General features: G+C 67.2%; 3 protein-coding genes across 5 annotated transcripts in view; 2 read left to right on the top strand and 1 right to left on the bottom strand.

Moving 5' to 3' along the window:
* The first annotated feature begins 957 nt into the window (after positions 1-957).
* GGT6 (gamma-glutamyltransferase 6) lies at positions 958-3,812 on the top strand. 3 transcript variants are annotated; one of them, XM_030296530.1, is made up of 4 exons: positions 958-1,154; positions 1,716-1,900; positions 1,991-2,104; positions 2,360-3,812. In XM_030296530.1, exons 1-4 carry the CDS (start codon positions 1,009-1,011, stop codon positions 3,388-3,390), a joined length of 1,476 nt encoding a protein of 491 aa, XP_030152390.1. In that variant the 5' UTR covers positions 958-1,008; the 3' UTR covers positions 3,391-3,812. The 3 variants fall into 3 exon arrangements, with proteins under 3 accessions (XP_030152390.1, XP_030152391.1, XP_030152392.1); XM_030296531.1 differs by having other exon boundaries at positions 1,716-1,906; positions 2,015-2,104; XM_030296532.1 differs by lacking the exon at positions 1,991-2,104.
* Positions 3,813-4,748: 936 nt separating this feature from the next.
* MYBBP1A (MYB binding protein 1a) lies at positions 4,749-17,465 on the top strand. The gene is made up of 26 exons (XM_030294999.1): positions 4,749-4,980; positions 5,145-5,240; positions 5,954-6,037; positions 6,123-6,197; positions 6,299-6,406; positions 7,269-7,444; positions 7,550-7,717; positions 7,831-7,948; positions 8,905-9,200; positions 9,380-9,490; positions 9,953-10,078; positions 10,166-10,333; positions 10,421-10,526; positions 11,819-11,915; positions 12,015-12,166; positions 12,472-12,552; positions 12,639-12,797; positions 12,875-13,057; positions 13,144-13,301; positions 14,195-14,435; positions 14,638-14,763; positions 14,844-14,912; positions 15,425-15,538; positions 15,725-15,826; positions 16,353-16,489; positions 16,690-17,465. The coding sequence occupies exons 1-26, from the start codon at positions 4,774-4,776 to the stop codon at positions 17,213-17,215; spliced, it is 3,984 nt and encodes a 1,327-aa protein (XP_030150859.1). The 5' UTR covers positions 4,749-4,773; the 3' UTR covers positions 17,216-17,465.
* Positions 17,331-27,759, bottom strand: part of SPNS2 (sphingolipid transporter 2) — a 30,927-nt gene continuing 20,498 nt past the window's right edge. The window contains 10 exon segments of the mRNA XM_030295007.2: positions 17,331-18,327; positions 18,754-18,800; positions 19,068-19,231; positions 19,301-19,399; positions 20,848-20,913; positions 22,409-22,598; positions 22,713-22,865; positions 23,066-23,208; positions 24,004-24,070; positions 24,227-24,378. Of these exon segments, the coding sequence (XP_030150867.1) occupies positions 18,758-18,800; positions 19,068-19,231; positions 19,301-19,399; positions 20,848-20,913; positions 22,409-22,598; positions 22,713-22,865; positions 23,066-23,208; positions 24,004-24,070; positions 24,227-24,378 (1,077 nt within the window). The 3' untranslated portion in view covers positions 17,331-18,327; positions 18,754-18,757.

Below are 27,759 nucleotides of genomic sequence, written 5' to 3'. Positions count from 1 at the left end.
TGGGACTGCTGCAGTGTCTACAGTTCTCGTGCCTGTCTGTTGGAGTCTCTGTGGTCTTGACCCTGTTGAAACATCGAGAAGGAACCAGTGGGGAAGGTCCTGGAGCTGCAAGACAGAAAGAACCAGTGAGGAGGGGCTCTGGGGAAGCCGGAGGCAAGAGTCGGGGGCCAGAACCAGAGGCAGGGCCTGGCTTTGCCATTGCAGAGGGGAGGAGAGAGCCCAGCGCAGGTGGGTTCGCAGCTGGGGTGGCTATGAGGGGCTCCTGCCGTGGGCCTGGATTTGGGTCCGTGAGGTGGGAGGCAGGGTCACCGGCTTGGGCGTGTGGGAGGGTCGGGATGTGGGGCAGGGGAGATGGAGGTCTGAAGTGGTCACGGGAGACTGGCCAGCCCAGGTGACTTGAGAGCCGAGGCTGGGGTCCACCGCGCTCCCGCAGCACCTTCCGGGCCGTGCCAAGTTGCCCTGGAACAGGTGCTGGGGAACTCGGGGGCCAGGCCGCCGCCCCAAGAGGTCTGCGGTGCCACCTGCTGGGCAAGAGCCACATGACGCCCAGGGAGTCCCCTTCCCCGCCCCAGGGGCTCCTCCCCAGACGGAGAAATGCAGACCCCAGCAGAGGCCAGACATGTCCACACCGGGACCCGGTCACAGGCTGAGCCCTGACCCAAGCCACACCGAGTGCTGAACAGGCCAGGGGATCCCGTGGTTGCGTCCCCAGGAAGGCAGGGGTCGGCGGGGGTCCTGGGTCTCCGGGCTGCGGCTGTGGCCCCCCCCTCCCAGAGCTGCTCCTCCCCCTGACAGGCTCCCCGGCCGCGAGAGCCCCCAGGCCCCCTGCCCTAGTGGAGCAGGCTCACACGCAGCCTCCCTGGCTCCGTGCCCTGCCCAGACCTGTTCTAGAAACACACCACCCTTCCCCACGGCTGCCTCCACCTCCCACCAGCCAAGCGCAGGCGAGGCCGGGACTCGGCTGGGAAGGCCGGCAGGCAGGAGGGCTGGGGTGGCCTCCGCGGGGCCATGGAACCCACAGCAGGGCCCGTGCTGTACCGACAGCTGCAGCTCTGGGATCCAAGCTTGGAGTCCGGGCAGGAGGAGGAGGAGGAGGAGGAGGAGACCTCGGAGCTGGTCGTTCCTGATCCCCGGAGGCCCCAGGACTCCTCCAGGTGAGTCAGGGAGGGGTCTGGGCACCCGGCAACTCGGGCCTGAGGCTGGTAAGTCCCTCCCTCTGGAGCCCCTAAGGTGGGGGCAGGTGTCGGACCGCCCCACGCCTGGCTCGGCTCCAGGAACTTTCTGGGTGAACAGGGGAGGAGCGGAGCTGCGGCCCCAGACCTGGCCTCCGAAGGGACATCTGTACGAGGCCGGCCCGGCCAGCTGCTCTGCCAAGGGCTCCCAGCCCCCACTCCTGGTGCACCTGCCAGGCAGGTTGGATCCGGGCCGCACCCAACTAGGCCCCGCTCCCCACCCAGCCAAGCCCACCTGCGGCCTCCCTCCTGCCTCTCCAACCTCCTCCCCAGGGGCTCCCTCCCTAGCTGTCCTCGGTGTCCCCTAGCTCCTTCCAATCGCCGTGTCTCGTCCACGCCCTCTACCAGGAGGCCCTTCTCCTTGGCAAAACCGTAGTCCTCACACGAGTAAGACCAAGTTTTGGGGAAACGCCCCCTGGGTCCTCTCGGGGCTCTTGGTGGCCCTCCCGCCCCGGTCCTGGCTCAGGACACCCCTCTCTGCAGGGACGAGGCCGGCGGGCTGCCCGGGGCCTGGGCCCGCCTGGTCGCGGCCCTGCTACTCCTGGCCGTTGGCTTCTCCCTGGCGGTCAGGCAGCTCCACGCCAGCAGCGGCTCTGCGGCCCCTCCTCCCAGCGGGCACTCCCACCACCCCGGCGTGTACCACCACGGGGGCGTCGTCAGCCCTGCAGGTCAGAGCGGGGAGCCGCTGGGGGAGGGGGGACGGGCCGGGGTCACGGTCCCGGGACGGCCGCCCCCCCGACGGTCTCCTCTTGCTGCAGCCACGTGCTCCCACCTGGGCCGAGAGCTGCTCGTCGCCGGGGGCAACGTTGTGGACGCCGGAGTGGGAGCTGCTTTGTGCCTGGCGGTGGTACACCCTCACGCCACGGGGCTAGGTCAGTGACCCACAGCCCAGGTCTGCTCTTGGGCCCTGACCTCGGGGCTGCTTAGTGGCAGGACCTAGGACTCGGGCGGTAGCCCCAACCCTGGATTGTGGCCCCTGCTCCCACGTCCGTGTGGTCTTGACCCCCGTCTCCAGGCCTAGTGAGCAACTCCTGACCTCAGGCCGAGTCGGTGACCCTTCAGCCGGGCTACCGAGTCCCCCTGACCCCCGTGCCCTGACTCCCGTGTGACCCCTTCTTCTCCTTCAGGTGCCACGTTCTGGGGCCTCTTCCACAATAGCACCTCGGGCAGTTCCACTGCCCTGACGCCAGGTCCGGCCCGGACGCTGGCCCCCGGCCTGGGGCTGCCGTCCGCTCTGCCGGCCCTGCGCCTGCTGCACGCACACTTCGGCCGCCTGCCCTGGCCACGCCTGCTGGTGGGCCCGGCCTCGCTGGCTCAAGACGGCTTCCTGGTGGATACAGCCCTGGCCGGGGCCCTGGCCGCCCGGAGCACGGAGGGCCTCTGTCCACTGCTCTGCCACGCCGACGGGACCCCGCTGGGCCCCGGGGCCCGCGCCACCAACCCCAAACTGGCCGCCGTGCTACGCGGGGCGGCAGTGGCCCCCACCCCAGACCTTGCCGGGGACGCCCTGCTGAGTCTGCTGGCCAGAGACCTGGGGCTGCGGGGACCCTCGCCTGGGCCCAGGCCCACCCTGGAGCCAGCCCTGCAGCTACCTATGCCCCAGGGCATCCTGTCCACCACCCCCAGCCCCTCAGCTGGCCCAGAACTGCTGGCGAGGGTGGAGGCGGCCTTGCGCTCTGGAGGGCCCAGCCCTGATCCCTGCCTGTTAGTCCCACGAGCTCCCGTGACCCCCGGGAGCGGCGTCCTGGCCACCATAGACAGCAGCGGCTCTGTGCTCCTCCTCACCTCCTCACTCAACAGCTCCTTTGGCTCTGGACATCTGTCCCCAAGCACCGGGATTCTGCTGAGCGACCTGGTGGCCGAGTCTACAAGTGGGGGCTGGGCTTGCCCCCTCGTCCTCCATGGTGGCTCTGATGACACAGAAGCTGATGTGTTGGGGCTGGTGGCTTCAGGAAACCCCGTAGTGGCCAGAGTCACGACTCGTGCCCTGCTCAGTCGCCTGGCGGGGCCCCAAGCCCAGGCCCAGCAGCAGCAGCAGGGACCAACACAGAGCCCTAGCATTTGTGGTCAAGGGACCCTGCTCCAGGTAGCTGCTCACGCAGAGCATGCTCACGTCTCCAGTGTCCCCAGTGGCTGCTGCACCTTCCAGGGCTTCTAAGTGTGGGGCAGTGGCCAGCAGGGCGTGGACCGGGTGGGGGTCTCCAGCCTGGAGGCAGGGACAGAGCAGGCCCAGCAGTGATGAAGTGCACACAGAGCACACTGCCAGCTCAGGCCCACAATCTCTGGCCTGGACTGGAGTTAGTCAGTTACCTGGACTGGAGTTCTGGCCCTTTTTTTTCAGTTAAGGAACCCAAGGACAATGAGGAAAGAGCCCCAGGCCCCGGGGCCAACCCTGAGTTCAGATCCAGCCCTGAGAAGGACAGGTAGAAAGACGCCAAGCCCCTGCCTTGGCTCCAGGCCCCACGGGCAAGGCTGGCAGAGCCCGGGGTACTACTGGCCTCTCTGTCCTTCCCTTCAGGCCACCCTCTGCTGATCTGTGCCAACGGGGCTGGAAACAAAATAAAGATCAAGTCTCCTGGATGCCTTGTGCCATTCCTGTTCTTAGTTTCCCATCAGCCTGTGAAGTGTTCGGTGTGGCGGCTTCCCCCTTGGGCAGCACAGCTGACCTGCACCCAGACAGGCCGAGGCTGGGCCCTGCCTTTCAGCTTTCCCCTGCTCTGCTCACCTCGGGCCCCCTGGGGCACCATGTTTTCATCTCATTTTCCAAGACAGGCAGCAGGGGTTGAGAGGAGGAACAGGAGATACCCTAGGGGCCTGGGTCCAAAAGTGGCCGCAGCTGGGGTGTGGGATTTGGCTGGGGGACGGAGCGGGGCGGGGCCTCGCCCTGACATTGCCTGCCTCCCACATCCCCCCAGGGCTGGGGTCCCTCGGGACTATAACCCTCTAGAGACAGCTTCTCCAGGCCAGAAGCTGGGGAGGCCCTCTGTACTCCCGCCTGCCCTTGGAAAAGTTATGTCTGATTTTGTAGAACCCTTGATCAGCAAAGAGAATCCTCCCCCAGCTCAGTGGATGGTACCACCATCTACCCAGCTATTTTAGCCCCAAACCTGGCATCGCTCTCTTTTCTGCTCCCCCACATCCATCCCTCCTTACCAGCTCCAAATTAGCTGGAATCTGACCTCATTTCATATTACACTGCGGTCTGTCTCTAACGGTTCTTCCTGCTTCTCCCTCGGCAATCCGACCATCCATTCCCCACATAGCCACAGAACAATCTTTTAAAAATGTAAATAGGATCAAGGCTAGCCCTTGCATAAGACCCTCCAACAACTTCCCATCCACGCTCCGATTAAACCCAGTAGCGAAAGTTCCCCCCGCCCCCCCCACCCCCCCACCCCCCCGGGCCGGGCTGGCCCCGCCCCCAGCCGCCATAGGCCCCGCCCCTCCCGACGAGACCCCGCCCCCCGCGGCCGGTCCAGTGCGCACGCGCGGCGACCTGACCCGGAAGAGGTCGTCTTCAGAGCCCACGTGTTCGAGGAGCATGGCGGAGATGGAGAGTCAGGACGTCGCCGAGCCCATGGCCCCCGGGGAGGCGAGCAAGAGCGGCGCCCGGCCCGCCGACCGTGAGGGCCTGCTGAAGCACAGCCGCGAGTTCCTGGACTTCTTCTGGGACATTGCGAAGCCTCAGCAGGAGACGCGGCTGGAGGCCACGGAGAAGCTGCTGGAGTACCTGCGCGCGAGGCCCCAGGTACGGTGGCGGGGCCCGGGGCAGGGGGCTGCGTGCCTGCGGCGGAGAAGCGGCGGCGGCGGCGGCGGGAGCTGGGCCCGGGTGCCCTGGTGAGCGCGCCCCGAGGGGCGGGGGTGGGCCCGCGCGGGACGGCTCCACACTGGCGGATGCGCTTGGGTCCGCAGGGAGCCGAGATGAAGTACGCCCTGAAGCGCCTCATCACTGGGCTCGGGGTCGGGCGAGAGACCGCCCGGCCCTGCTACAGTCTGGCCCTGGCACAGGTGAGGCGGTGGCTCCTGGAAGGGCCCAGCCGTGCTGGTCGGAGGCTGAGGGGTGAGGAGGGCAGTGGTCTGAGCGGAAGCTGGGGGCGGGCCGGGGCGGGGGGGGGGGGGGGACCGGGCTGATGTCCTCACGTGGAGGTGGAAAGTGCCTCAGCAAGGCCCGCGTACAGAGAAGCCGGGTCAGGTGGAGGAGGAGGATGGTAAGTGGGTTGGCCAGCCCCCCCACTCCCCCACCCCGGGTGCGTTTGCTGGGCATAGTCAGCTCTGGGCTGGGTTCTGACCTGGGCAAGGCTCAGGGCTCTTTTCAGCTGCTTGTAGGCCACCCCTTGAGGAACGTGGGCAATGAGCGGGTGGGGGGCAGGTGCGAGGGATAAAGTTCCAGTCTTTTAGGAGGGTCGTGGGGGAGCTCAGAGCAGGCTGTGGAGACAGACTGGGAGTCTCAGGCTTTCTAGGCGCCAGAGGAGGTACTTCCTGAACCCGGGGTGGTCATGAGGCAGAGAGACAAGATTCTGGTTCATCTGAGCAGCGGTGCTCCACACGAGCACTCTTTTGGGGGAGGGGGGTGCGGCAAGCAGTCTCAGAGGCAGCCTTGGGGTGGGGGCAGGGGCCCAGGTCCTCTGGGCAGAAGTTGAAGGGAGTCGGAGAAGGCTGAGGTCTGTTGGGTGGGGCTGGACATCCCCCTGACCCCTGTCGCGACCCCCCTCTCCCGCCAGCTGTTACAGTCTTTTGAAGACATCCCCTTGTGCAGCATTTTGCAGCAGATACAAGAGAAGCACGACCTGCAGAAGGTCAAGAAGGTGAGAGTTAGCGGCTTTAGGGGGATCTCAGCCCCTGGGTGGGGACACTGGGCCCTTCTCACTCGCACCTGAAATTCTTTTCCAGGCAACGATGAGACCTGCTCTGTTTGCAAACCTGTTTGGGGTGCTCGCCCTCTTTCAGTCAGGCAGGCTGGTGAAGGTAGGAGATTTGGCGGGGGACTGCACTGGCTGGGGAGTGACGGGGGGTTGGGACGACAGCGGCACGCCCTCCTCATGCCCTGTCCCCTCTGTGGGCGCCAGGACTCAGAGGCGCTGATGAAGTCCGTGAAGCTGCTGCAGACCCTGGCCCAGCACCACAACCACCTGCACGAGCAGCCCCAGAAGGCCCTGGTGGACATCCTGTCGGAGGTACGGGCTTCACAGCTGCGGGGCCTGGGGTAGCGCTCCCTGGTACCCGAGCACAGAGAGGAAGCATCAGAACGCCCTCGAACAGCATCGGCCTGCAGAGTCGTGAGAGCGTGCAACTTGACGTTGGTTGGGACCCGAATTAAAGAGCGAAACGGGAGCGAGCGTAGTTTAGTGACGTGTGTTAGTGAACCTAACGTGTTTAACGTGTTGTTTGAGCACGCCATCAGGGCAGAAGGTTGCAGAGTTATCTTACGTTCTCCATCGAGTTTCCGGAATCCGGCATGTAGGTTATACTTAATACGCGTCTCGACTTAGGTCAGCCCGTTCTAAGAGCTCGGGGGCTGCCGTGTTGGACGGTGCGGTTCTAGAACAGTCCCTGGCACGTGGCAAGTACATTAAATGTGCTTGCCATATTTGTTTTGGATAGAGCTGCCCCCCAGGTCTCTGCTGCCCTGCTTGGGACATGGAGGCGGGCTAGTCCCTGGAACTCTTTGCTCCCGAGGACAAGACAAAGACTGGCATAGCCCTGGCCCCAGAGCTAGGAGGACCAGGCTTCAAATCTCAGCTGTGTACTCAGGGCACCTTGTATAACAAATGAGCTAATCCAGAAAAAAACCAGGGACGATTAAGAGGACTCTCAATTAGCGTCAGCTGGGTAGTTGTTACAAACCCAGTGTCCTGGGATCGGGGGTTTGAGCTTTTAAACACCTGGTACTGGTGCTGATGCGTCGTGGTGGGTCGTGGCTGCGCCACCTCGGACCGGCACTGTGTCGGGGCCTCACGGGAGCCTGGCAGGTGGAAGGGGGAGGGCAAAGGATGCTGGGAGGGGGCCCCTCCCCCAATCCGCACCTCCCGTGCCCAGGTCCCAGAGGCCACGCTGCAGGAGATCCTGCCGAAAGTCCTCAGGGCCGACCTGAATTCAGTGCTCGGCTCCCCCGAGCACCTGGAGCTCTTCCTCCTGGCCCGGCAGAAGGTGCCCCGCAAGCTGGAGGAGCTGGTGGGACCAGTCAGCCTGTTCTCGGATGAGAACGTCCCCAGGTATGGGGGGGGGCAGGGCGGGCAGGGCACTGCCCCGGGCCCCGCACAGGTTGGTGGTGTGGATGGGGTGCTCCTGCCGTCTGAGTCCCCGCACCCTGTCCCCAGACTGGTGAGCGTACTGAAGATGGCCGCCGCCTCCGTGAAGAAGGAGCGGAAGCTGCCGGCTGTTGCTCTGGACCTGCTCCGCCTGGCGCTGCAGGAGGGCAAGTTCCCGCGGTTCTGGAAGGACGTGGTGGAGCAGGGGCTGCTGAAGAAGCAGTCCTGGCCAGCCAGGTGCGCGTGGTGCCCGTCCGTGCCCCCTCCCCTGCTTGTTGGCGGGGCGGGCTCGGGGCCCCACGTCCGCCAGGGCGGCCGGACTCTGACGGGCCCCGCCGTGCGCCCCGCAGCTACCTGTGTTTCCGCCTGCTGGGCGCAGCCCTGCCCCTGCTGTCCGCAGAGCAGCTGCCCCTGGTGATGCGGGGGGACCTGATCCGGCATTTTGGGGAGCACATGGTCACTGCTAAGGTGGGTATCCCCCCCCCCCCGGCAGCCCAGCACTGTCAGCAGGGGCGGGGCACCGGGGTTCCCGGTGGGGAAGAGGGGCAGGCCGCCTCTGGGATCAGCCGGCTTCTGGTCTGCTGCAACATCCAGGGGTCTTCCTGCCTCAGTGGTCTCGCCTGGGCACTGGGGTTCTCTTCCCTCTGGGTGATGGGAGCTACCTGAGTTCCCCCAGGCCTCCCCCTCTGAATGGAGTTTGGGCAGCGTCAGTTGTTCGGGCCTCAGGCCCCTCGGCAGAGGCACGTGCAGCCCTCAACCCCCCAGCCCTCCCCCACCCCGGCTGGGGAGAGCCCTTGTCCCCCACTGGTGTGCCCCACACTAGGCCCAAGCAGCGGACGGGAGAAACAGGTGCCGATTAGGAGTTCGGGGTCAGGAGCCAGGGCTTGTCTGCTGGCCGAGAGCAGAGGAGCCGTGTCCCCCTCGGCCGCTGTGAGGACAGTAGGGGGAAAGCCCATTGAGGTTACCGCGCCAGGTGCCCAGGAGGTGCTGCTGTGATGCAGTCCTCCCCTCCGGACCGCCAGCTTCATGCTTCTGTGGGGGCGGGCCCAGCTCCAGAGCGGAGGGCGGCCCACGTCCCAGTGCAGACGGTTGTCGTGAATGTGACGCGGATGTGTTGTGCACCCACGAGGGAAGTGCTCAGTTTTGAGCCCCACGGTGACAGCTAGGAGCTGGAGAGCTGGGTGTGGACCCAGGTCAGGTTGGTGGCCCAGCCTGGACTCTGCTACACCCTTGGTCCAGCCTGGACAACAGCCCGTCCTGGTGCAGTGAGAAGGGGGAAGGAGGGGCCTCCTGGGGCCGGGGCCCTCGGATGGGGCCTAGCTGTGTGCCGGGAGGAGGCGTGCCGGGCCTTAGGCGCGCCTGTTGGACAAGAGCTGTGGGACCCTCCTGGCCGGTGACCCCAGTGTTGCGCCTGACTCTTGCAGCTCCCAAACCAGTTCAAGTTTGCTCCGGAGATGAACGAATACGCGGGTGCCTTCCTGGAAGGCTGCCGTGCTGACCCCGAGCGGCAGTTGGCAGTGGTGGTGGCCTTCACCTCTGTCACCAACCAGGGCCTTCCTGTCCTGCCTACCTTCTGGAGGGCTGTGCGGTTCCTGAGTCCCCCCGCCCTCAAGGGCTACGTGGCCTGGCTACGGACCATGTTTCTCCAGCCCGATCTGGACTCCTTGGTGGACTTTAGCACCAGCAACCAGAAGAAAGCCCAGGATGCTTCGCTACACGTGTGAGTGGGCCCGCTGAGCCCAGAGCTCGGGCCCGGGGCCCCAGGTGGGGGCGGGGAAGAAAGGGCCGCAGCCAAGCCATGGCTCCCGAGGAAGGCCTCTGTTTCCTCCTGTCTGCGGGGAGGGGCAGAGGAGGACTGTTGTGCTAAGAGTGGCTCCCTACCTGGCTCTCCCCCACCAGGCCCGAGCGCGCTGTGTCCCGGCTGCGGAAGTGGCTCATTCTGCGCCTGGTCAGCATCGTGGACACCTTGCACGTGGAGAAGGAGGAGGATGTGATTGAGGAGGTGGCCAGGTGTGAGCAGGCTCTGTCCCCAGCTCCCTGGAGGGGGACCAAGAATTGGGTCTTCCCGGAGCCAGAAGGCTCGGGTCAGGTTGTCGGGTGGAGGCCGGCCATTCTCGCCCCTTAGGCAGAGGGGGTTTGGGGAACATCCTTGAGAGGCCCCGTAGGGAGGGGACCTCTGGAGTGTGGAGCTGTGGGGCCACAGGCGTCGGCGATGTCAGGGAAGCCCCCCGCACTGGTCTCGTCTGCCGCCTCACGCAGCCCTTGTTTGCAAGCCCGTGCTGTGACTTGGTGGGACGCAGCCGCGGGTCCGCCTCCGTTCCAAGGGCCAGATCCTGCTTCTGTTCCCAGTTCGGGCCCGGTTATGTTCAGCGGGAGGTCCAGACTTGGGAGACGTTCTCTCTGCCACCAGGCCCTGGGTGGTGTCCTCGTGGAAGGGGGCCGCTGAGACCTGTGCTCCCCCCACCCCCACAGGTTTTGCTTCTTCCACTCGTTCTTCGAAGCGAAGAAGCCCACGTCCCAGATCCCAGAGACCGAGCAGCGGTTCTCCTTTCCTCTGGAGAGTCGGACGCGGGAGGTGGTCGGCAGCGCCTTCTTCAGGTGGGCGGCTGTGGAGAGGGCAGGGCGGGTGGGTGGCCCCGAGAGCCCTCGGCCCGGCTGGTGACCCCGGCCCCTGCACTCCCCCAGCCTGCTGCAGACCCTCAGCACCCAGTGCAGGCAGGCGCCCGAGCAGACCCAGGACAGCCAGCCCTGGACCTACCGCCTGGTCCGGTTTGCAGACTCGCTGCTGAACCACAGCCGGAACGTGGCCGCCCTGACGCCCTTCACGGCGCAGCAGCGCCAGGCCTGGGACCGGTGAGGGGGTGGGGTTTCCCGGGGGGCCGGTGGGATGCCCTGGGGTCCGGAGGGCAGCGGCCTGAGAGCGTGCCCGGCTCCCCCCAGGATGCTGCAGAGTGTGCGGGAACTGGAGGCCACCTCCTCGGGGGCCGGGGCCAAGGCCGCCGCCTTCCAGCACCTGCTTCTCCTGGTGGGCATCTACCTCTTCAAGGTATGGCACTTGGGGTCTGGGGCACCACAGCTTTCCTCCCGACGGGGCGGGGGGTGGGGGGTGCTCTGGGTGGACCACAGCCCGAGAAGAGTCGCTCCGTGCACCTCGTGGCCAGTTGTGTCCTGAGCTCTCCGTGCGGCGTCTCTGATCTGTGACCCCCCCCCCCCCCCCACCGCCCCGCTGACTGGTGGGGCGAGTAGCGCTCAGGCCACACACACAGCTGTTGGCGGGGGTTCAGATACCAGATCTGACCGCACGGCCCCCCCAGGCCCCCCAGCATTGCCTCACTGAGCAGAGGTGGTGGGCGTGGAGGGGAAAGTGCCTCCTTCCCGGGAGGGCCCGACTCTGGGCAGGCCTGTCCCCAGGGGCGCTGCTGTCCTCTCTGATGCCCGAGGACAAGGTCCCGCCTGTGCTCCTGCAGCCTCTCCCGCGGGAATCCAGGGCGGCCGGTGGGGTTAGTGTGTGTTCCTGTCGCCACCCAGCCCGCGGTCGTGTGCCGCGTCGCTGTGTCCCCACGTTGGTTCTCCTACACCAGACCGAGGTGTCTCTAGATCCGGTGTTGTCTCCCTTTCTGTGCCGGCAACTCGTGACCCTCCTGCTTCCTCTGGTTTCTCAGGAGCTTTTTCTTCCCAGGCCGCGGGGTGGGGTCGGGGTTCCTGCCTCTGGCTGCTGGGCTGTGGTGGTGGTTTCTGCTTCCAGGCTGCAGACGCTCTGAGCGTGGCCCGTAGGCGAGTTGTGTGTGTGCGTGGTGGCCACGGTGCCCCTCGAATGCGTGGCAGCAGGGGCCCCCCCTCCCCCGCTGGTTACGGGACACGCTAGACGCCTGCCCGACCCCAGGGCCTCTTAGCTGGACGAGGAGTGAGGTGCATAAAGGGCCGGGTGTTCGGCTCTCGTCTGCCTTTCTGGTACCACAGTCACACTGACCATCTCGGGCCGCCCCAACTCACTGAGCAGTGGCTGCAGTCCGGGCTTAGCCGGGCAGGTGGGGTTAAACTGGATTTGAATTCGCTCAGGTTAACGAATTTGGGTACTTTGTAACAGTGTGGAGGTAGGCGCGGGAGGAAAATCTAGCTTTGGGGATCCAGCTGGGACAGATTTGTGGCGACCCTGAGCTGCCTGACCTCGTCAGACTCCATGGCTACATGTGGCTCCCGGGGTCCCGGTGAGGGACTGGCTGAGGCAGGCTGGGGGGCCCATCCGACACCAACTGCTCCCGCTTGACCAGCCCCTCCCCTGGCTCAACAAGGCCTGGGACGGGCCCGGTTTCTGATTCTGTCCTCGCCCTGCCACAGTCCCCCACAGAGAGCTGTGACCTCCTGGGTGACATCCAGACGTGCATCAAGAAGAGCCTGGGGGAGAAGACCCGCAGGACCCGCTCCAAGGCCACCAGTGGGTCACTGTCCTCGGGGCAGGGGGCGGGGCATGGACCGGGGGGGGGGGGGGGGGGAGGGACCGGGCCGGCCCAGGCTCAGCCTGTCCTGTCTGCAGACCCCCAGGAGCCGCCGTGGGTGGAGGTGCTGGTGGAGATCCTGCTGGCCCTCCTGGCCCAGCCCAGCCACCTGATGCGCCAGGTGGCCCGCAGTGTGTTCAGCCACATCTGTTCCCACCTGACCCCACGTGCCCTGCAGCTAATCTTGGATGTAAGTTGGGGCCTCTGGGGAAATGGGTCCCGGGATGGGGCCTTGCAAGCACCAGGCTGCATCACGGCTGCCCTTCTGTCCCGTCGGTGTCACTGTAATGTGTTGAGACAGCCGCTGCACGAGGCCGTTCCCTAGGGTGCACCGAGGGCCCCTGGGTGTGGGTGCTGGGCGCGTGGCCTTCTGTCTCGGGCCCCATTTTTCTCCCTGAAATAGGGATCTTTTGGCCCAGACCGCACAGGGTGTGGTTGGAGGTCTGGGGAGGGTAAAGGCTCTGCGATGGGGCGGCCGTCTGGGAATCCCTGCAGGTGCTGAACCCCGAGAAGAATGCGGACGAGGACAGCGTGGTGGTCACGGACGGCTCGGAGGAGCAGCTGGAGGGTGCAGAGGTGCGTGCCAGCGTGGGGCCGGGTGGGGCGGGCGGATGTGTAGACGCGCGTGGGAGACCGGAGGTACGGCACAGTGGCCCCCGCAGGACAGGAGCTCCGACGGCGAGGACGACAGGGCCTCGGCCGGCGAAGAGGACAGTGGCGAGGACAGTGACGACGACAGTGAGGAGGAGGACCGCGATGCGGACGTGGACCAGGGCTTCCGGGAGCAGCTGATGGCGGTGCTGCGGGCGGGAAAGGCGCTGGTGAGCGGCAGGGCGGGGAGGGGGGGGGCCCCGTGTCCGTACCCAGAGGCCAGCCGCTCACGGGCGTCGTGCATCAGGGCGCGGTGGACGGTGAGGACGACGACGACGACGGTGACGAGCTGGGGGACGAGGCCATGATGGCCCTGGACCAGAACCTGGCCAGCCTCTTCGCCGAGCAGAAGCTGCGCATCCAGGCCCGGAAGGACGAGAAGGATAAGCTGCGGAAGGAGAAGGTTCTCCGGCGAGACTTCCAGATCCGGGTGAGCCCCAGAGCCCCCGGCGTCGCGTGGCCCGCCCTCCCCGCGCCGTCCCCGCGCCCGCTGAGCCCGCCCCGTCCTGGCCGCAGGTCCTGGACCTGATCGAGGTGCTGGTGACCAAGCAGCCGGAGAGCCCGCTGGTGCTGGAGCTGCTCGAGCCCCTGCTGGACGTCATTCGGCGTAGCATGCGCACCAGCAGCACCAAGCAGGAGCAGGATCTCCTGCACAAGACAGCCCGCATCTTCACGTGAGCGCCGGCCCTCCCGCTCGGCTGTCCCGCGTCCCTCCTGGCGCCCGCTCTTTACCAGAACCGTGGTCCTGGGGACCGCTCCCTGCTCTCGGGGTCCCCACATCGAGGAATCAGACCGATGGTCCAGCAGTGACACCCCGGGGCTGTGGCAGGGGGCGGGTGGGAGACCGGAGCACGGAGTGGTGGGGCCCAGGGGCCCCTCTTGAGGTACCAGGGAACGCTTGCTGGGAAAGGGGTCCTCAGGCCTGGAGGCCCCAGGCAGGGCAGGGAAGGTGGTCTCTCGACAGGAGCTGGTCACACACAGGTGGAGGAAGGCCTGGTGGCCCGGAGCCCATCAGTGTTGGGGGTCCACGGAGGTGTTCTCGTCAGCAGGAGCTCCCGGGGGGATAGTTTGCGTTTAGGAAGGGACGATGAGTGGGTGGGTCGTCCCGGAGCAGGGGGCCCAGCAAGAGAGACGACACAGGTGGGGGTTGCAGACCTGCCTTCCGGAGCAGAGACGCGGCCTAGCTTAGACGCGAGATGCCGAGCTTAGGTCACAGAAGAATGGGGGAGAGCGGGACAGACAGTGCCCCAGGTGATGCTTTCTTGCTGTCCCTGCCACCTGTCTGGGCAGCGCTGAGCTGGTTGAGTGACCTACTTCTCTTCCCCCGAGGACACCGACCCTCACGTTAGGGCTCAGGGGCCACTGTCCCACGGGGGATGGGGGCAGACGGGAGACGTGGACCGAGTTTCCCGTGGTGCAGCCTTGTCCCTGGGGCTGGTTTCTCTGGCTCGTGCTCGGCAAATGCAGGTGGCCCTGGGCCGCCCCCTGCAGCTTTGGTCGCGTCCCTGTTCTCGGCAGGGAGGGTGGCGGAGGTGTGGTGACCGGCTCTCCCCCCACGGCCCCACAGACACCACCTGTGCCGCTCCCGGCACTACTGCCACGACGTGGGACGCCTCGTGGGGACCCTGTACGCCCAGGTGGAGCGGCTGGTGCAGCAGGCCGGCCGCCAGGCCGACGCCGCCGTGTCCCTCTACTATTTCAACGCAGCCCTGTACCTGCTCCGCGTCCTGAAAGGCAACGCTGCCGGCAAGCCTGTGTGCAAGGCCCCCAAGAAGGAGAAGGCCGGCTCCCAGCCCAAGGGCCCCGAGGTGAGTGGGCCCCGCCCCGGAAGTCACAGCCCACGGCGCACCCAGGCAGCCGGCCGGGGCCGCCTGCCTGTTTCACAGGTGGGGAGTGGAGGCCACGACTTCCGGGGACCCAGCTCTCAGCCTTCCGAAGGCGGTCCGGGCTCTGCCCCGTACCGGGGACCCTCTGCCCCGCGTCACACGGGCTCTCTCTCGGGTGGCCCAGGCTGCCGGCGGCTTGGATTTGAGCCTCGTGACCCCGATCTACTCATCGGCGCTGACCTCCTTCCTGACCAGGCGCAACAGTCCGCTCACCGTCACTATGTTCCTCAGTCTCTTTTCCCGGCACCCGGTGAGTGTAGGGGCCGGCCCGCCCCCGGGGCCCCTGCTCAGCCCAGGCCCCACCTCACCGGCCTGTCACTTCCTCCGTAGGTGCTGTGTAAGAGCCTGCTGCCCGTCGTGATCCAGCACGTGACGGGCCCAGCGCGGCCCCGCCATCAGGTAGGGACTTCCCAGGTCCCGGCCCCAGGCCTGATTTACCCCCCCATGACTCACCATTGGCTGGGTGTTTGTGAGGCCCAGGAAGTGCCCGGGCCAGGGCAGGCCCACCCCTGCCCCTTTGACCTGGTCAGCCCCTGCCCCGCCGTGTGCACGGGGTCACGGGGAAAAGGGAGGCTTTGCTCCCACCACGGCCACATCCCGTGGCCTGAACCCGCGAGCTCCTCCGCACACACACACTGACCTTCTTGGCCGAGGCCCCTAGCTGTCCCCGGGCCTGGATGGGTGGGACGGGGGTTTGTGAGCCCGGAGGAAGATGGCCCTGAGCGAGTGAGAGGGCCGGGTGCTGTCCCAGCTGCCCCCTCTGTGCCACGGGGGCCGTCTCTGCTCCTGGTGCGGCCGGGCCCGGGTGGCTGCTGAGGCCAGGGCTGCAGGGCCGGCGGGTGGCACCCGCAGCAGTGGCTTCTCAAGCTCGGGGCCTGCACGCTGAAGCCCCCGTGACCGCACCCCCCTAGGCCCAGGCCTGCCTGCTGCTTCAGAAGGCCCTGCCCACACGGGAGCTGCGGGTGTGCTTTGATGACCCTGAGTGGGAGCAGCTGGTCAGCCAGATCCTGGCGAAGGTCACGGAGGTGAGGGCCACGGTGGGGGCGGGGTTGCCGCCCATATTCCCGTCCAGGGTGATTTTCTGGGGCCCTGAGCCTCGGGGGGAGGGGTCGGGCCGCCCTGCCCCCAAGCCTGAGACCTCCCCTCCCTCGGGGTCCAGCGTCCAGTGGGCAGTCCTGCAGAGCGGCTCAGCTGGCCGTCTCTTCCCCTAGAACCTGCGGACGCTGGGTGAGGCGCAGACCAAGTCGGAGCATCAGAAGGAACTGTCGTCTTTGGGGCTGCTCAACACCCTCTTCAGGACCATTCACCAGGAGGTGGGGGCGGGGAGCATGGGCAGGGTCGGGGTGAGCCGAGCTCACGGGAGGACGTGAGGAGGGTCCTGGCCAGCACATTTCTGGGCCTGCGGCCGCTTATGGGCCACCAGGAGCTGGGGGTGAGTGGTTCCCCAAGTCCAGCCCTGGGTGGGGGAGGGTCCAGGAGTCCTTAGCGAGGATGCTGGTCAGAGCCCACAGGCAGGGCGAGCTGGCAGGGCGTCTCGGGGAGCAGACTCCTGGGCCAAGGCTGCGCAGACCACAGGTGCACCCGGGGAGCAGCGGGTTACGAGATTAATCCATTCGCTGCGTGGCAGGGAGGGCACAGGGGGGCTCTGGGCAGAGAGAGGCCTGAGGGGGGTCGAGGAAGGGGTGGGGCCTTCTGGCTGCGGGAGGGGGCTCTCCTTCCCTCCCGGGTGACGGAGGCCTGATGCACAGGCAGGAGGGGTGGCAGGACTGGGGACCCAGAGCCAGGCAGAGGCCCTGCCTCCCGTCACCTTTGCGGCCACCCTTTTCCCTGTCCCCGCAGAAGCTGACCGTGGACTTGACCGCCGTCCTGGGCGTGCTGCAGAGCAAGCAGCCGAGTCTGCAGCAGAGGGAGTGTGCGGCCGGGTCCAGCCGCCTCTACGACCTCTACTGGCAGGCCATGAAGGCGCTGGGAGTCCAGTACGTGCCGGGGTGGGGGGGGGGGCCCCTCCTGGGGCGTGTGCCTCAGGGTGGTCCTGGCAGGCCACGAGGGCCCTCACAGTGCAGTGGGGGCCCGCGGGACCCTGTAGTGTGCGTTATCCCGGGGGGAGCTCTTGGGCAGCTTCTGTCCCTCCGTTCCACAGGGGTGGGTTCCCTTCTCTCATTTTGCTCCCTTGCAGGCGCCCCAAGTCGGCGAAGAAGGAGGCCAAGGAAGTCCCCAGCGTCACGCAGAACCCCGTTAGCACGAAGAGGAAGAAAAAAGGATTCTTGCCAGAAACAAAGAAGCGCAAGAAGCCGAAGTCAGAGGGTCCCGCGCAAGAGGAGGGTGCCAGGCCTGCAGCCGCTGGTGAGCAGCAGCCCCCCAGCACAGGCAAGAAGAGGAGGAACAGGAGGAAGGCCACGGTGCCCGCCCCGGCCCCCGCCGCCGCCATCACGGGCCCCGGCACCCCCGCCAAGACCCCGAAGCTGAAGAAAAAGCGGAAGCTGTCCCAGGTGAACGGGGCCGCTCCCGTGTCGCCCGTGGAGCCTGCTGGCAAGAAGCAGCCTCAGAAGGATCTGCCCGAAAAGGGGGTCTCCGGCAAGTCCCCACAGTCCGCGCTGCCGCGGAAAAAGGCCAGGCTGTCTTTGGCCAGCAGGAGCCCCAGCCTCCTCCAGAGCGGGGCCAAGAGGAAGAAAGCGCAGCTCAGGAAGGCCCGAAAGCCCTGAGCGCGGGCCCCGCCCCAGAGACCCCAGTGTTTTCACCGTGATCTTAAGCCGCAGGGAGCGTGTGGTGCCCCGTGTCCCCCGCCCCCGGGCTGCTCTGCTGGGGGAGCCAGCGGGCCATGATTTAAATAGGTTTATTCCTTCATTTACAAGAGGAATATATTTGGTTTTTCTCTTAAGACTCTGAGATTCACAATCAGCAGCTCTAAAAAATAAAGGAGGAGTTTGGCTTCCGGAAGGAAGAGGAGGCGAACTTGGACCTGGTTCTTGTACAACAAGAAAACGTCGCTGGGGCCCCGGTTGAGGCTGGGGTGGGAGGCGGCCAGGCTGGTCTTTGGGGGTCCCACCCCCTCGCAGGTACCCCAGAGCTGGGTGAGGAGCAGGTGCCTGCTAGCTTGCACACACTGAAGCCACGCCGGCGGGAACTACGGGGCAAAGCGTCGCCTAGGCTGGCTCTTGGGGTCTCCTACCCGCCACCTTGATTCCAGCCAGTGTGCGGGGAGCGTGTGTGGAGCGGGGGCAGGGGTGTGCAAGTGCACGTGGTGGGGGGGGGCGGTGGGAGTGGAGGTGCCCTGGGCACCGTGGGCACAGGGTGTGCGGTCGGGTCCCCGCCTGGGTGACCCTCACCTAGGAGACCGCCAGGCCGAGCGCCAGCCCCGGCAGCAGGGACCAGTGTCCACCGGAGGGTCGTGCCCAGTGCCCAGCAGCACCCCCGAGGTCAGAGCCTGAAGCTCCGCCCTGAGGCCTGGGCCGCCCCTTCTCTGTGCAGTCCAGGGTCTCCAAAGCTGCCACGTGGGAAAGTCCAGCCGCCCAGGACCATGTAAGGTGGTGACGCCCCAGGCTCTCCCCACACACGCGCTGGGGGCTGCATCCTCCCTGGGCCCCAGCGGCTGGGAGTCTGTCCGTCCGTGCGGCTCCCCCACACGCAGCCTTCCACGTCAGTTGAGGACGCGGCCTCTTGGTGCCACGGCCACTCGGCAGGCCCGCACCAGAGAGGGTGGGTGCCCAGCCTCGGGTCACATAGAAAGCTTCGCGTCAGCCCGGCAGGGCCGGGATGCCCTGGGACGCCTCCCAGGTAGGGCGACGGCACGGTCTCTTCGCCATCCTGGGGGCACCTAGAGAGAGAAGCCAGGTCACGGGCGGGGCTCCCTGCCGTTTGAGGAAAGGGGCCTTTCTCAAAAGGGCTCTGGGGGCAGCAGGGGACATGGGGGTGGTGACCCTGGATCCTGCACTGCTGGGAAGCGTGGCCCCTGGAGGCCAAGCCCAGGGTGAGGTCAAATTCGGAGTCGCCCGGCGCTGGGAGGGTAGAGCAGGGGCTTTCTGCCAGTCCTGGCCTGGACCCCCGCCCCCCGGACCCACTGGTCAATTCGGGCAACAGTTCTAGAGAAGCCGGCCAAGCCCAGGGCCAGTGGAACGTGCCCAGGGAAGGAGGTGCCTTTGGAGAAGCTGTTCCTTCTTCCAGAACATTCCCCAGGGCCCTGCAAGGTGCTCCCTGACCCCGCCCCACCCCCCAGGGGCCCCTCCAACCCGGCTGCACTCACGGCCTCAGACTTTGACGGGTGCGGGTGGCATCACCAGCTGGTTCACCCTGGGGGAGAGACGGGCGGGGGTCAAGGTGGCGGATCAGCTGCGGCCGGGCCCGGGCACTGCTCTGGCGCATCGCATCTCGGGGGCCGGCTGGCCGGACGTGCCGGGCAGGGACCTCGTCAGCCCCAGGGGAAGGTGGGAGAGCCCAGGGGTGGGGAGAGAAGAGGCAGGAGTGAAGAGGAAAAGAGAGAGAAGTCAGAAAACTGGAGGCGGACCTGCGGGCACCCCCCCTCCCCGCTCCCCCCGGCAGCCCACCCGGCCCACTCACTGCTGCTCGGCCTTGGCGCGGTCGCCCAGGAAGAAGAGGGCCGTGGCCAGGAAGAACATGCCGCCCAGGACCACCACGAAGGGGCAGAGCATGAGGGCGTAGCCCAGGCTCAGGAACTCCCAGAGCGGGGAGTCCTTGGTGCTCTGGCGGATCAGGTCGGAGATCTGTGAGGGCGGGGACGCGTCAGGGGGCGCCTCCCGAAGCCGCCCCCACCCGGCCTCGCCCCTACTCACAAAGCCGATGAGGTAGGGGCTCCCGGCGTCCCCCAGCAGGTGCGACGTGAAGCTCTGCAGGGCCACAGCCGTGGCCCGTCTCGTGGGGATGACCACGTACTGTGCGGGAGGCAGCAGGTCAGAGGCCACGTCCCCGGGGCCACCGCATCCCCCTGCCCCCACCCCCGCCCCCGCCCCACGCCGGAGGACAGGCCGCTGGAGGTTCTGCACGGGGCTTGTGCTGGGTGCCGTGGTCCTGGGAAACTGAGGCCCAGGGCACACGGGTGACACACAGGCCGCGGCAGCGCCGGGACCAGAACCCTGGCCTTGGCTTCACGTGCCCGTGAGCTGAAGGCCACACGGGTTTCTCCCCAGGAAGACCCAGCAAGGCCCAGGCTGGCAGGGGAGGGGGTGAAGCTGGTCTGCCTGGACCGGCCTCCACTCCCACCCACTGGTGCCCCCAGCTCCCCAGGCCAGAGCCCAGCTCCAAGTATGCAGAGCCCCCCTGTCCCCGCAGCGGCCACGCCCTCGGGGACCCTTGTAACAGGGCTGGGGGAAGGGCAGCTGCATCCGATGGGATCGCGTGGCCCCGTTTCCAGCACTGATTAGTCATGTGGCTGTGACACTTAATAAAATGGGACGTGATTTCCCTGGGACCCAAACCCTGCCTGCAGCTGGGGCCGCCCCTGGGGGGCGGAGGCAAGCACAGGGGTCCTGCCCAGCACCAACGGCTTCACCTCCCCCCTGCCACCTGCCTGGCTCCACGCTGGGCCACGGGGCTGAGTCAGACCCCCCCTCCCCCGGCCCACCGATGGAGGTGGAACAGGGCAGGCTTCCTGGAGACCTGGCAGGGCCCCCGGCACCAGGCAGACTCTGATCTCTCCGGCTGTCCCATATAGTGGCCCCAACCCCCCACGTGACCCCCAGGAGGTCTGCCCTGGCGGCTCCTGGACTCTCCCCACTGTAGACCCCGCGTGCCCTTCTCCCACCCCTCCCGGCCCTGGCTGGGAGGATCCCTGGGAACAGGAGCAGCGGTCACCCTACCCCCAAACCGCCACCCCTCAGAGACAGCAAGTTAGCGGGGCCGCACCCCCTCCCGGTTTCTCCAGGGACACAGCCCCCGCCACTGCTCAGACGGCCCTTTGTGCCCGGCTGGCTGGTCTGGAACCCATTGTTGGCCCCGTGAAGACGGCCTCTGTCCACCCGGCCCAGCCGCCGGCCCTCGGGCAGGCGCGCCTGGGACCCGAGCTGGGCTGGGAGGGCAGGGCCTGTGGAGCTCAGGCCGGGGGAGGGGGCTAGCCTGGCACTGCCGGCCTCCCGGCCACGCCGAGCCTGCACACGTCCCCCTCCCCGCCAGTCCCACGCCCGTCCCTCCCACTGGCCCAGCCCCCGGTTTCAGCCCCGAAGCCTGATCCCTTCCCTGCCTCCAGGCCCACCTTCCCCGCCGGCCTGGCTTCCTGCCCACCCCCCCACCAGCCCCTCTGGCCTCCCGTCCCTTCACCGCCCTCTCCAGCTGCCCCCGGAGACAAGAGGCCCGGGTTGTCACGAGGGAACTCTGCCTGCCTCACCATGAGGATGTCCGCGGTGATGGCCCAGTTAGAGAACAGCAGCGTCTCCCCAACAAAGATGCAGACCTGCCCAGGAGAGAGCGGGCAGCCGTCAGGGCCCCCCCCCCAACCCCCAGCAGCCCCACGCTGCCCCCAGACCTGCCCAGGAGAGACCGGGGCAGTCGTCAGGGCCCCCCCCCCCAACCCCCAGCTGCCCCCAGACCTGCCCAGGAGAGACCGGGCAGCCGTCAGGGCCCCCCCCCCAACCCCCAGCTGCCCCCAGACCTGCCCAGGAGAGACCGGGCAGCCGTCAGGGCCCCCCCCCCAACCCCCAGCAGCCCCACGCTGCCCCCAGACCTGCCCAGGAGAGACCGGGGCAGTCGTCAGGGCACCCCCCCAACCCCCAGCTGCCCCCAGACCTGCCCAGGAGAGACCGGGCAGCCGTCAGGGCCCCCCCCAACCCCCAGCTGCCCCCAGACCTGCCCAGGAGAGACCGGGCAGCCGTCAGGGCCCCCCCCCGACCCCCAGCAGCCCCACGCTGCCCCCAGACCTGCCCAGGAGAGACCGGGGCAGCCGTCAGGGCCCCCCCCCCCGACCCCCAGCAGCCCCACGCTGTCCCCAGACCTGCCCAGGAGAGACCGGGGCAGCCGTCAGGGCCCCCCCCGACCCCCAGCAGCCCCACGCTGCCCCCAGACCTGCCCAGGAGAGACCGGGGCAGCCGTCAGGGCCCACCCCCCACCCCCCACCCCCAGCAGCCCCACGCTGTCCCCAGACCTGCCCAGGAGAGACCGGGCAGCCGTCAGGGCCCCACCCCAACCCCCAGCAGCCCCACGCTGCCCCCAGACCTGTCCAGGAGAGACCGGGCAGCCATCAGGGCCCCCCCCCCCAACCCCCAGCAGCCCCACGCTGTCCCCAGACCTGCCCAGGAGAGACCGGGGCAGCCGTCAGGGCCCCCCCACCCCAACCCCCAGCAGCCCCACGCTGTCCCCAGACCTGCCCAGGAGAGACCAGGCAGCCGTCAGGGCCCCCCCCGACCCCCAGCAGCCCCACGCTGCCCCCAGACCTGCCCAGGAGAGACCGGGGCAGCCGTCAGGGCCCCCCCCCCCCGACCCCCAGCAGCCCCATGCTGTCCCCAGACCTGCCCAGGAGAGACCAGGCAGCCGTCAGGGCCCCCCCCGACCCCCAGCAGCCCCACGCTGCCCCCAGACCTGCCCAGGAGAGACCGGGGCAGCCGTCAGGGCCCCCCCCGACCCCCAGCAGCCCCACGCTGTCCCCAGACCTGCCCAGGAGAGACCGGGCAGCCGTCAGGGCCCCCCACCCCCAGCAGCCTCATGCTGCTCCCGGCACCCTGACAGCAGGGAGCCCCCCCAAGCCCCCACACCCCCCTTGGGGCCCCGCATCTCTCAGCAGGAGAAATTCCTCAGGCTCAGAGCAGTTGACAGGGTCCAGGAGGACCCCAAGGCGTGCCGGTGGCCTGGACGGGCCCTGGAGGGAGCAGGGCAGGCAGCGGACTTGAGCCCGCCCCCCCCCGAGGGGAGGGGGCCCGCTCGCCCCACCACCTGCGCACCCCCGTCACACTCACGTAGGCACCCACGATGCTGCTCTTGGCAGCCACGAAGATGAGGCAGACGAAGATGGCCGAGCCCAGCATGCCCACGGCACACACCAGGGGGTCGGCCCGCTGGGTCCGCAGGCGGCACCATCGTGTGGCTCCCGCCCCCGTGACGACACCCAGGAAGCCAGTGAAGCAGGTGATGGCCCCGAAGATGAGGCTATGGGGACAGAGGGCAGGGGCCGTGGGTTGGTCGGGGGGGCAAGGCTGGGGGGGGCAGAGGGGGCGGCGCCGGGCACGGCTACCCCCCCCCCCCCCCCCCCCCCGGCCCTACCTGTCCTTGGCCCCGCACGGCGGGCTGCTGCACGTGTCTGCCGTCTTCTGCACGACCTGAGCTCGGTGCAAGTACAGCGGGATCCACATGCCCAGGGCCCCTGTGGCGAAGGACACGGCCGACGTGGCCAGGGAGGAGAAGACGTAGCTGCGGCTGGGGAGAGGCCAGGACGTCACGCGGAGCCGGCCCCCCCACCCCCACCCCCAGCAGCCCTCCCCGCTCGCCCTCAGGCTCGGGCTGCAGGGATAAGCATCAGGGGCCCCAGTGAGCAGCAGGGAGCAGGGGGGCCGTGCTGCAGGGAGGGTCCCCGCCCCTCCCCCCCACCCTGCCAGAGCCCCCCGGGCAGCGCTCACTTGCGGATCAGGGCCTTCATGTCTCGGAGCCACGAGGTCCGCACCTTGAGCTGCCCGCCGAACTGGTCAGCGTGGCCTCTCTTGGTGGCCGGGACCAGGATCAGGATGAGTGTTCCTGTGATCATGCCCACGATGGGGGACACCTGGTAGGGCAGGAGTAGGTCAGGCAGGTGGGGCCCCAGGGCCCAGGGGGCTGTCACTGTTTCACCAGGAGCAAGCCCCCAGGAGGGCCGGGGTGGGAGGGGGCGGAAGGAGAGCGAACTGACCACCGGGCGGACGAACGCGTGGAAAGACAGACAGCCTGACAGACTCTGGAATCGAGGCTGGGGCCTGGGGGCCGGGGCTCTGGCTGCCATGAAGCCCCAGCTAAGGGATCGGGTGGGTCTGCCCCGTGGGGAACAGAGCCGCCACGGCCCCGAGCCCTTCCGGGTGGAGGAGGACGCCCCGGCGGCCCGCATTCCAAGACACCAGCCCCTCCGGCAGCTGGAGCCCAGGGCGGCCCGTCCCCACCCCCGCGAGCCCAGGGCGGAGGGAGTTCCTCTCCATGCGCCCCGTCAAGAAATTCCACGGAGGCTGCTTCCTTCCTGCTTTTGAGGAAAAAACACTTTGTCTTAAGCTTCCGTTGCTCTGCGAGACTGGGGATCTCTGTTTCCTCCGATTGCACTGTCCTGGGGCCTTGGCAGACTTGCCCGAATCCTCCCTCGGGACAGAAAGGGGCTCCAGACCCCCGGGGGGCCCCACACAGAGGTCTCCTCTCAGCCCTGCCCTCACACAGCGCCAGGCTCGAGCAGGATGCGCCTTCGCGGACCTGGAACTTCCTGACACGTGGGAGAGTCCCTTGTCCCGTCCTGGGGCCCTGAGGCCGCAGGGCCACTGGGTCTGGCCCCCCAGCTCCCCGTGCGCACGGATCCACGGACCCCAGGCCGGGGTGTCCTTACCCGCAAGGCCCAGCGCCAGTCTCCAGCCGCCTGCTTCACGCTGGAGCCCGTGATGTAGCCCAGGCCGCTGCAGACGAGACAGCGCGGGGGACGGTGTGCTCACCAGCCGGGGGGGGCGGCCGGCCGCCCACCCCACCCCACCTGCTGGCCGCCACCGCGCGTCCGGGTCGCAGAGCGCCAACTTCGGGGCCGGGGGTACCGGGACGCGCGCGGGGACCCTCACCTGCCCAGCGGGATGGCAAAGTAGAAGACGGACAGCATGAGCGTGCGCGTGTTCTTGGTGAAGAGGTCGCCGATGATGGTGGGCGCGATGGTGGAGTAGCTGGCCTCGCCGATGCCCACCAGCCCCCGCGACAGAACCAGCAACCAGAAGTGCTACGGCCAGAAGAATGGAGGCCGCTGGCTCCTCGGCCCGACCCTCCCGGGTCCCCACGCTGGCCCGGGAGCCGGCCCACGGGATGGAGCCCAACGCCGTCCCAGCAGCGAGGACACCCGGGCCCCCGGGCCCCTCCACACAAGCCCGGCACGGGGTCGGCACTGGTCTTCTGCAGGTTGACGGCTGTAAGTGCGGCCCACGCGGACACCTCCTCCGGGGGCCCCGGCCCCACCTTGGGAGCTTCAAGTCACCCCACTCACGTCCCACCCCGGGCAGGGCAGCTGGGCTGGCCCTGGCAGCACTGAGGACCCTGCGTGCACGAGGAGCGGGCAGTGCCCCCCCTGCCCCCGCCACACATCAAAGCGGGAAGCCCAGTTGAGCCAGGAAGGGTGGGGCCGTGCCAGCTGCCAGGGTCCTCCCCCTTTGATGTGGACCCGGGCCCTCCGGCCCCCCAGCCGCCCAGGGCCTGAGAACCCAGCCTGGCCATCTTTCCCCGGCCCCACCCTGACCACCCATCCGGCCGGCCAACGCCGCCCACAGGCTACCCTGCCCAGTCTCCCGCTTCCCTCCCTCCATCTGCCCGTCTCCGTCCGGGCCGGCCCTCTGCATCGTCGACTGCCCGTCCAGCCCCGCGCCTCTCCTCCGCCTCTGTGTCCCCCGCCTGCTCGCCTCGGTCCCTCTCTCTGGGGGTCACCTGCCCGCGTTGCTGTTGGGTCGTCCTGCATCGGTTTCCATTAGCCTTTTACACATCACGTGTACCGATCCTGTGTCTAATGTGATGCCTCCAGCCACCGATGGCCTCTGGACTGCACATCTCGCTCAGGCCCCATCCCCAAATGACAAAAATACCCTCTAACACGCTGTTGGCGAGACGCTGGAGGCGAGATTTCCTCCTCGGCAGGAGAGCGGGTGGATAGGACGTCCTGTGGGTCCCCGGGCCTCCCCGGGAACCCCGTCCTTGTGCGTGTGTCATGCTTCCTCCCTCCCTGTTCCCGCACACGCACGTGCCCCCGCATGCTTTCCAAACAGGGACGTAAAGGGGACGGTTCCGTGCCTCCTGCCCCGCACCTCGCCTCTGCCCTCGGTCACGCGTTGTGGAAGCGGGCCCATCGACGCCGGCTAATAAAGACCCGTTCGCGCTCCTCCTGCCACGAAGACACCCCGTCTTTCCGGGCGTGCACCACACGGTCCCGCAGTCCTCCGAGACCGTCACAAACGCCCGTGTGCGCGTGTGCCGCTCCGCGTGCACGAGCCGGGGTTTCTCTCGGGTACACACCTCGAAGTCAGAGGCCGGGCCGCGGGCCGCGCGCCCGTGGCCCTCTGCAGGATCCTGCCGCTCTGCTCTCCGCAGAGGCCCCGCCAATTTGCACCGCCAGCAGCAGCTTCAGTAACACTTGGTGTCCTCACCTCCCTAATTATTGCCCATCTGATGGGTGTGAAGTGTTATCTCGTTGTCGTTTCAATTTGCATTTCCCTGCTGACTTCAGACCAACACCGGGCACCACCGGCTCCTCCTGGGACGGCCGGTCCTCGTCCTCCGCCCACTTTCCTACGGGCTCGTCCGGCTTCTTCTGGCCGATTTCTACCTCCCGGTTTTTAGACTTTGCTTTTTCCCTTATTTTCGCCTGTCTGGAACTTATTTTGAAGCAGGGTTTAGCTTTCATCCAGGTGCACGGTCAATCCTCCACAAGCCCCCCGAGGCACACCTGTCACCCCCACGGAAGGGACCGTTTCACCGTCGGCCTGCTGCTTTGGTTAAGCGGCCACCCCGCGATGACCAACGGGGCAGGCCACCTCCACGGCCACTTTTCACAACGTTCCCGGACGTTTTCTCTGCCAAATGAACTTCAGGATCCCACTGCCGAGGCTCGCCAACGCCCCTCCCCCCGCCCCGCCCCGCGGGGCCCGGACCCGGGCGGCCGTGAGTCTACAGACTAACTGGGGCGATCCCTCTCTCCGCCTCCGCCGGCCCGCCCCCCCTCCCACACCCCGGCACCGGCGTCGCGGTCCCCGGAAGCTTCTGGTCCAGGCCCCATTTTCGACCGTGGCCGTCAGACTCTACTGACACTCTGGCCCGACCCTCCTCCGTGAAGCCACGTTGTGCCCGCAAACCTGCCTGTTCCTTCCGCCCCTGCCTCCGGCCTCTTCTGGGCCAGCGTCAACCTCCGGAGGAAGCCCAGACCCTGAAGTGCTCCGCCACCTGGCCCCTGCCTTCCTTTCCAGCCAAAACACTCTCCTCCGTTGTGGACCCACCGGCACGCCCACCGTTAGTGCCTCTGTGGGCTTGCTCCCCCTACCGTCCCGTCCACCAAAGGCCTCATCACCCTATTCCACCTGCCTAGCTCAAATGCCGCCTCCTCCAGGAAGTTCTCCCTGGCCCCATGGATCTCAAGAGACTGCTCTCTCTTCGGTCAGGGCGCTCGGCACTTTGCACATCTCAAAGGCTGTGAACGTGGGGCGCCTGTCACATCTTCCCACACCCAGCCCGGGAGCCCCCAAGGACGGGGAGAGGGTCTGCTCCTTTATGCCGGAGGCCAAAAGCTCCTTGAAGACAGATCTTGGTCTTTGCTCCTTCTTCCTCTATTTCCCTCTACGGCAGCCACCATGTGATTGTCCTTCCTCCGCTCGAACGCTCCTGCCGATGGGAGACTCACTACCTATCAAAGCAACATATCTCCCTTGTGGATCAGAAGAACAGAAGTGACAGTTGGTTGAACGCCGCCACGGTCCGCCGTCTGGCCACTCATCGGCTCGGCGATTTCCCACAATAAACCTTCCGGCGGGGAAACACCAGCCCCATTTTACAGATGAAGGAACCAAGGCTCAGGGAGATCTCTCCAGATCACAAGGCTGAACAGACAACAGAGTTGGGACATTCGCACCCGGACTGTGGGAGCTGAGTAAGAAACACCTTCCTCATGTTGAAATGATGTTTGCCGCCCTAGGACTCTGACCCAAGGAGTCAGCTGGTTGTCGGGCAAAGAGCAAACCGAGCGGGGCGCCCGGCCGGCTCAGTCAGTACGCGTGTGACTCTTGACCTTGGGGACACGAGTTCAAGCCCCATTTTGGGCGTAGAGTTTACTTAAAAAAAATAAAGTAAAAGGGCGCTGGGTGGCTCACGGTCAGCTGAGTGCCCGACTCCTGACCTTGGCTCAGGTCATGATCCCAGGGTCACGGAATCAAGCCCCACATCGGGCTCTGCGCTGAGCTCGGAGCCTGCTTGGGATTCTCTCTCTCTCTCTCTCTCTCTCTCTCTCTCTCTCTCTCTCTGCCCCTCTTTCTCTCTTTGCCCCTCCCCCATTCACACTCAAGCTCTCTTAAAAAAAAAACGAAAAGGAGGAAACCGTGCAAGGCACAGAGAGGGGCCGTGACTCACCTGG

The sequence above is a fragment of the Lynx canadensis genome, chromosome E1 (assembly GCF_007474595.2).
Source record: "Lynx canadensis isolate LIC74 chromosome E1, mLynCan4.pri.v2, whole genome shotgun sequence".
Lineage (NCBI taxonomy): Eukaryota > Metazoa > Chordata > Mammalia > Carnivora > Felidae > Lynx > Lynx canadensis.
Note: the sequence above shows the minus strand (reverse complement) of the source record. Positions and strands in the feature narration are given on the sequence as shown.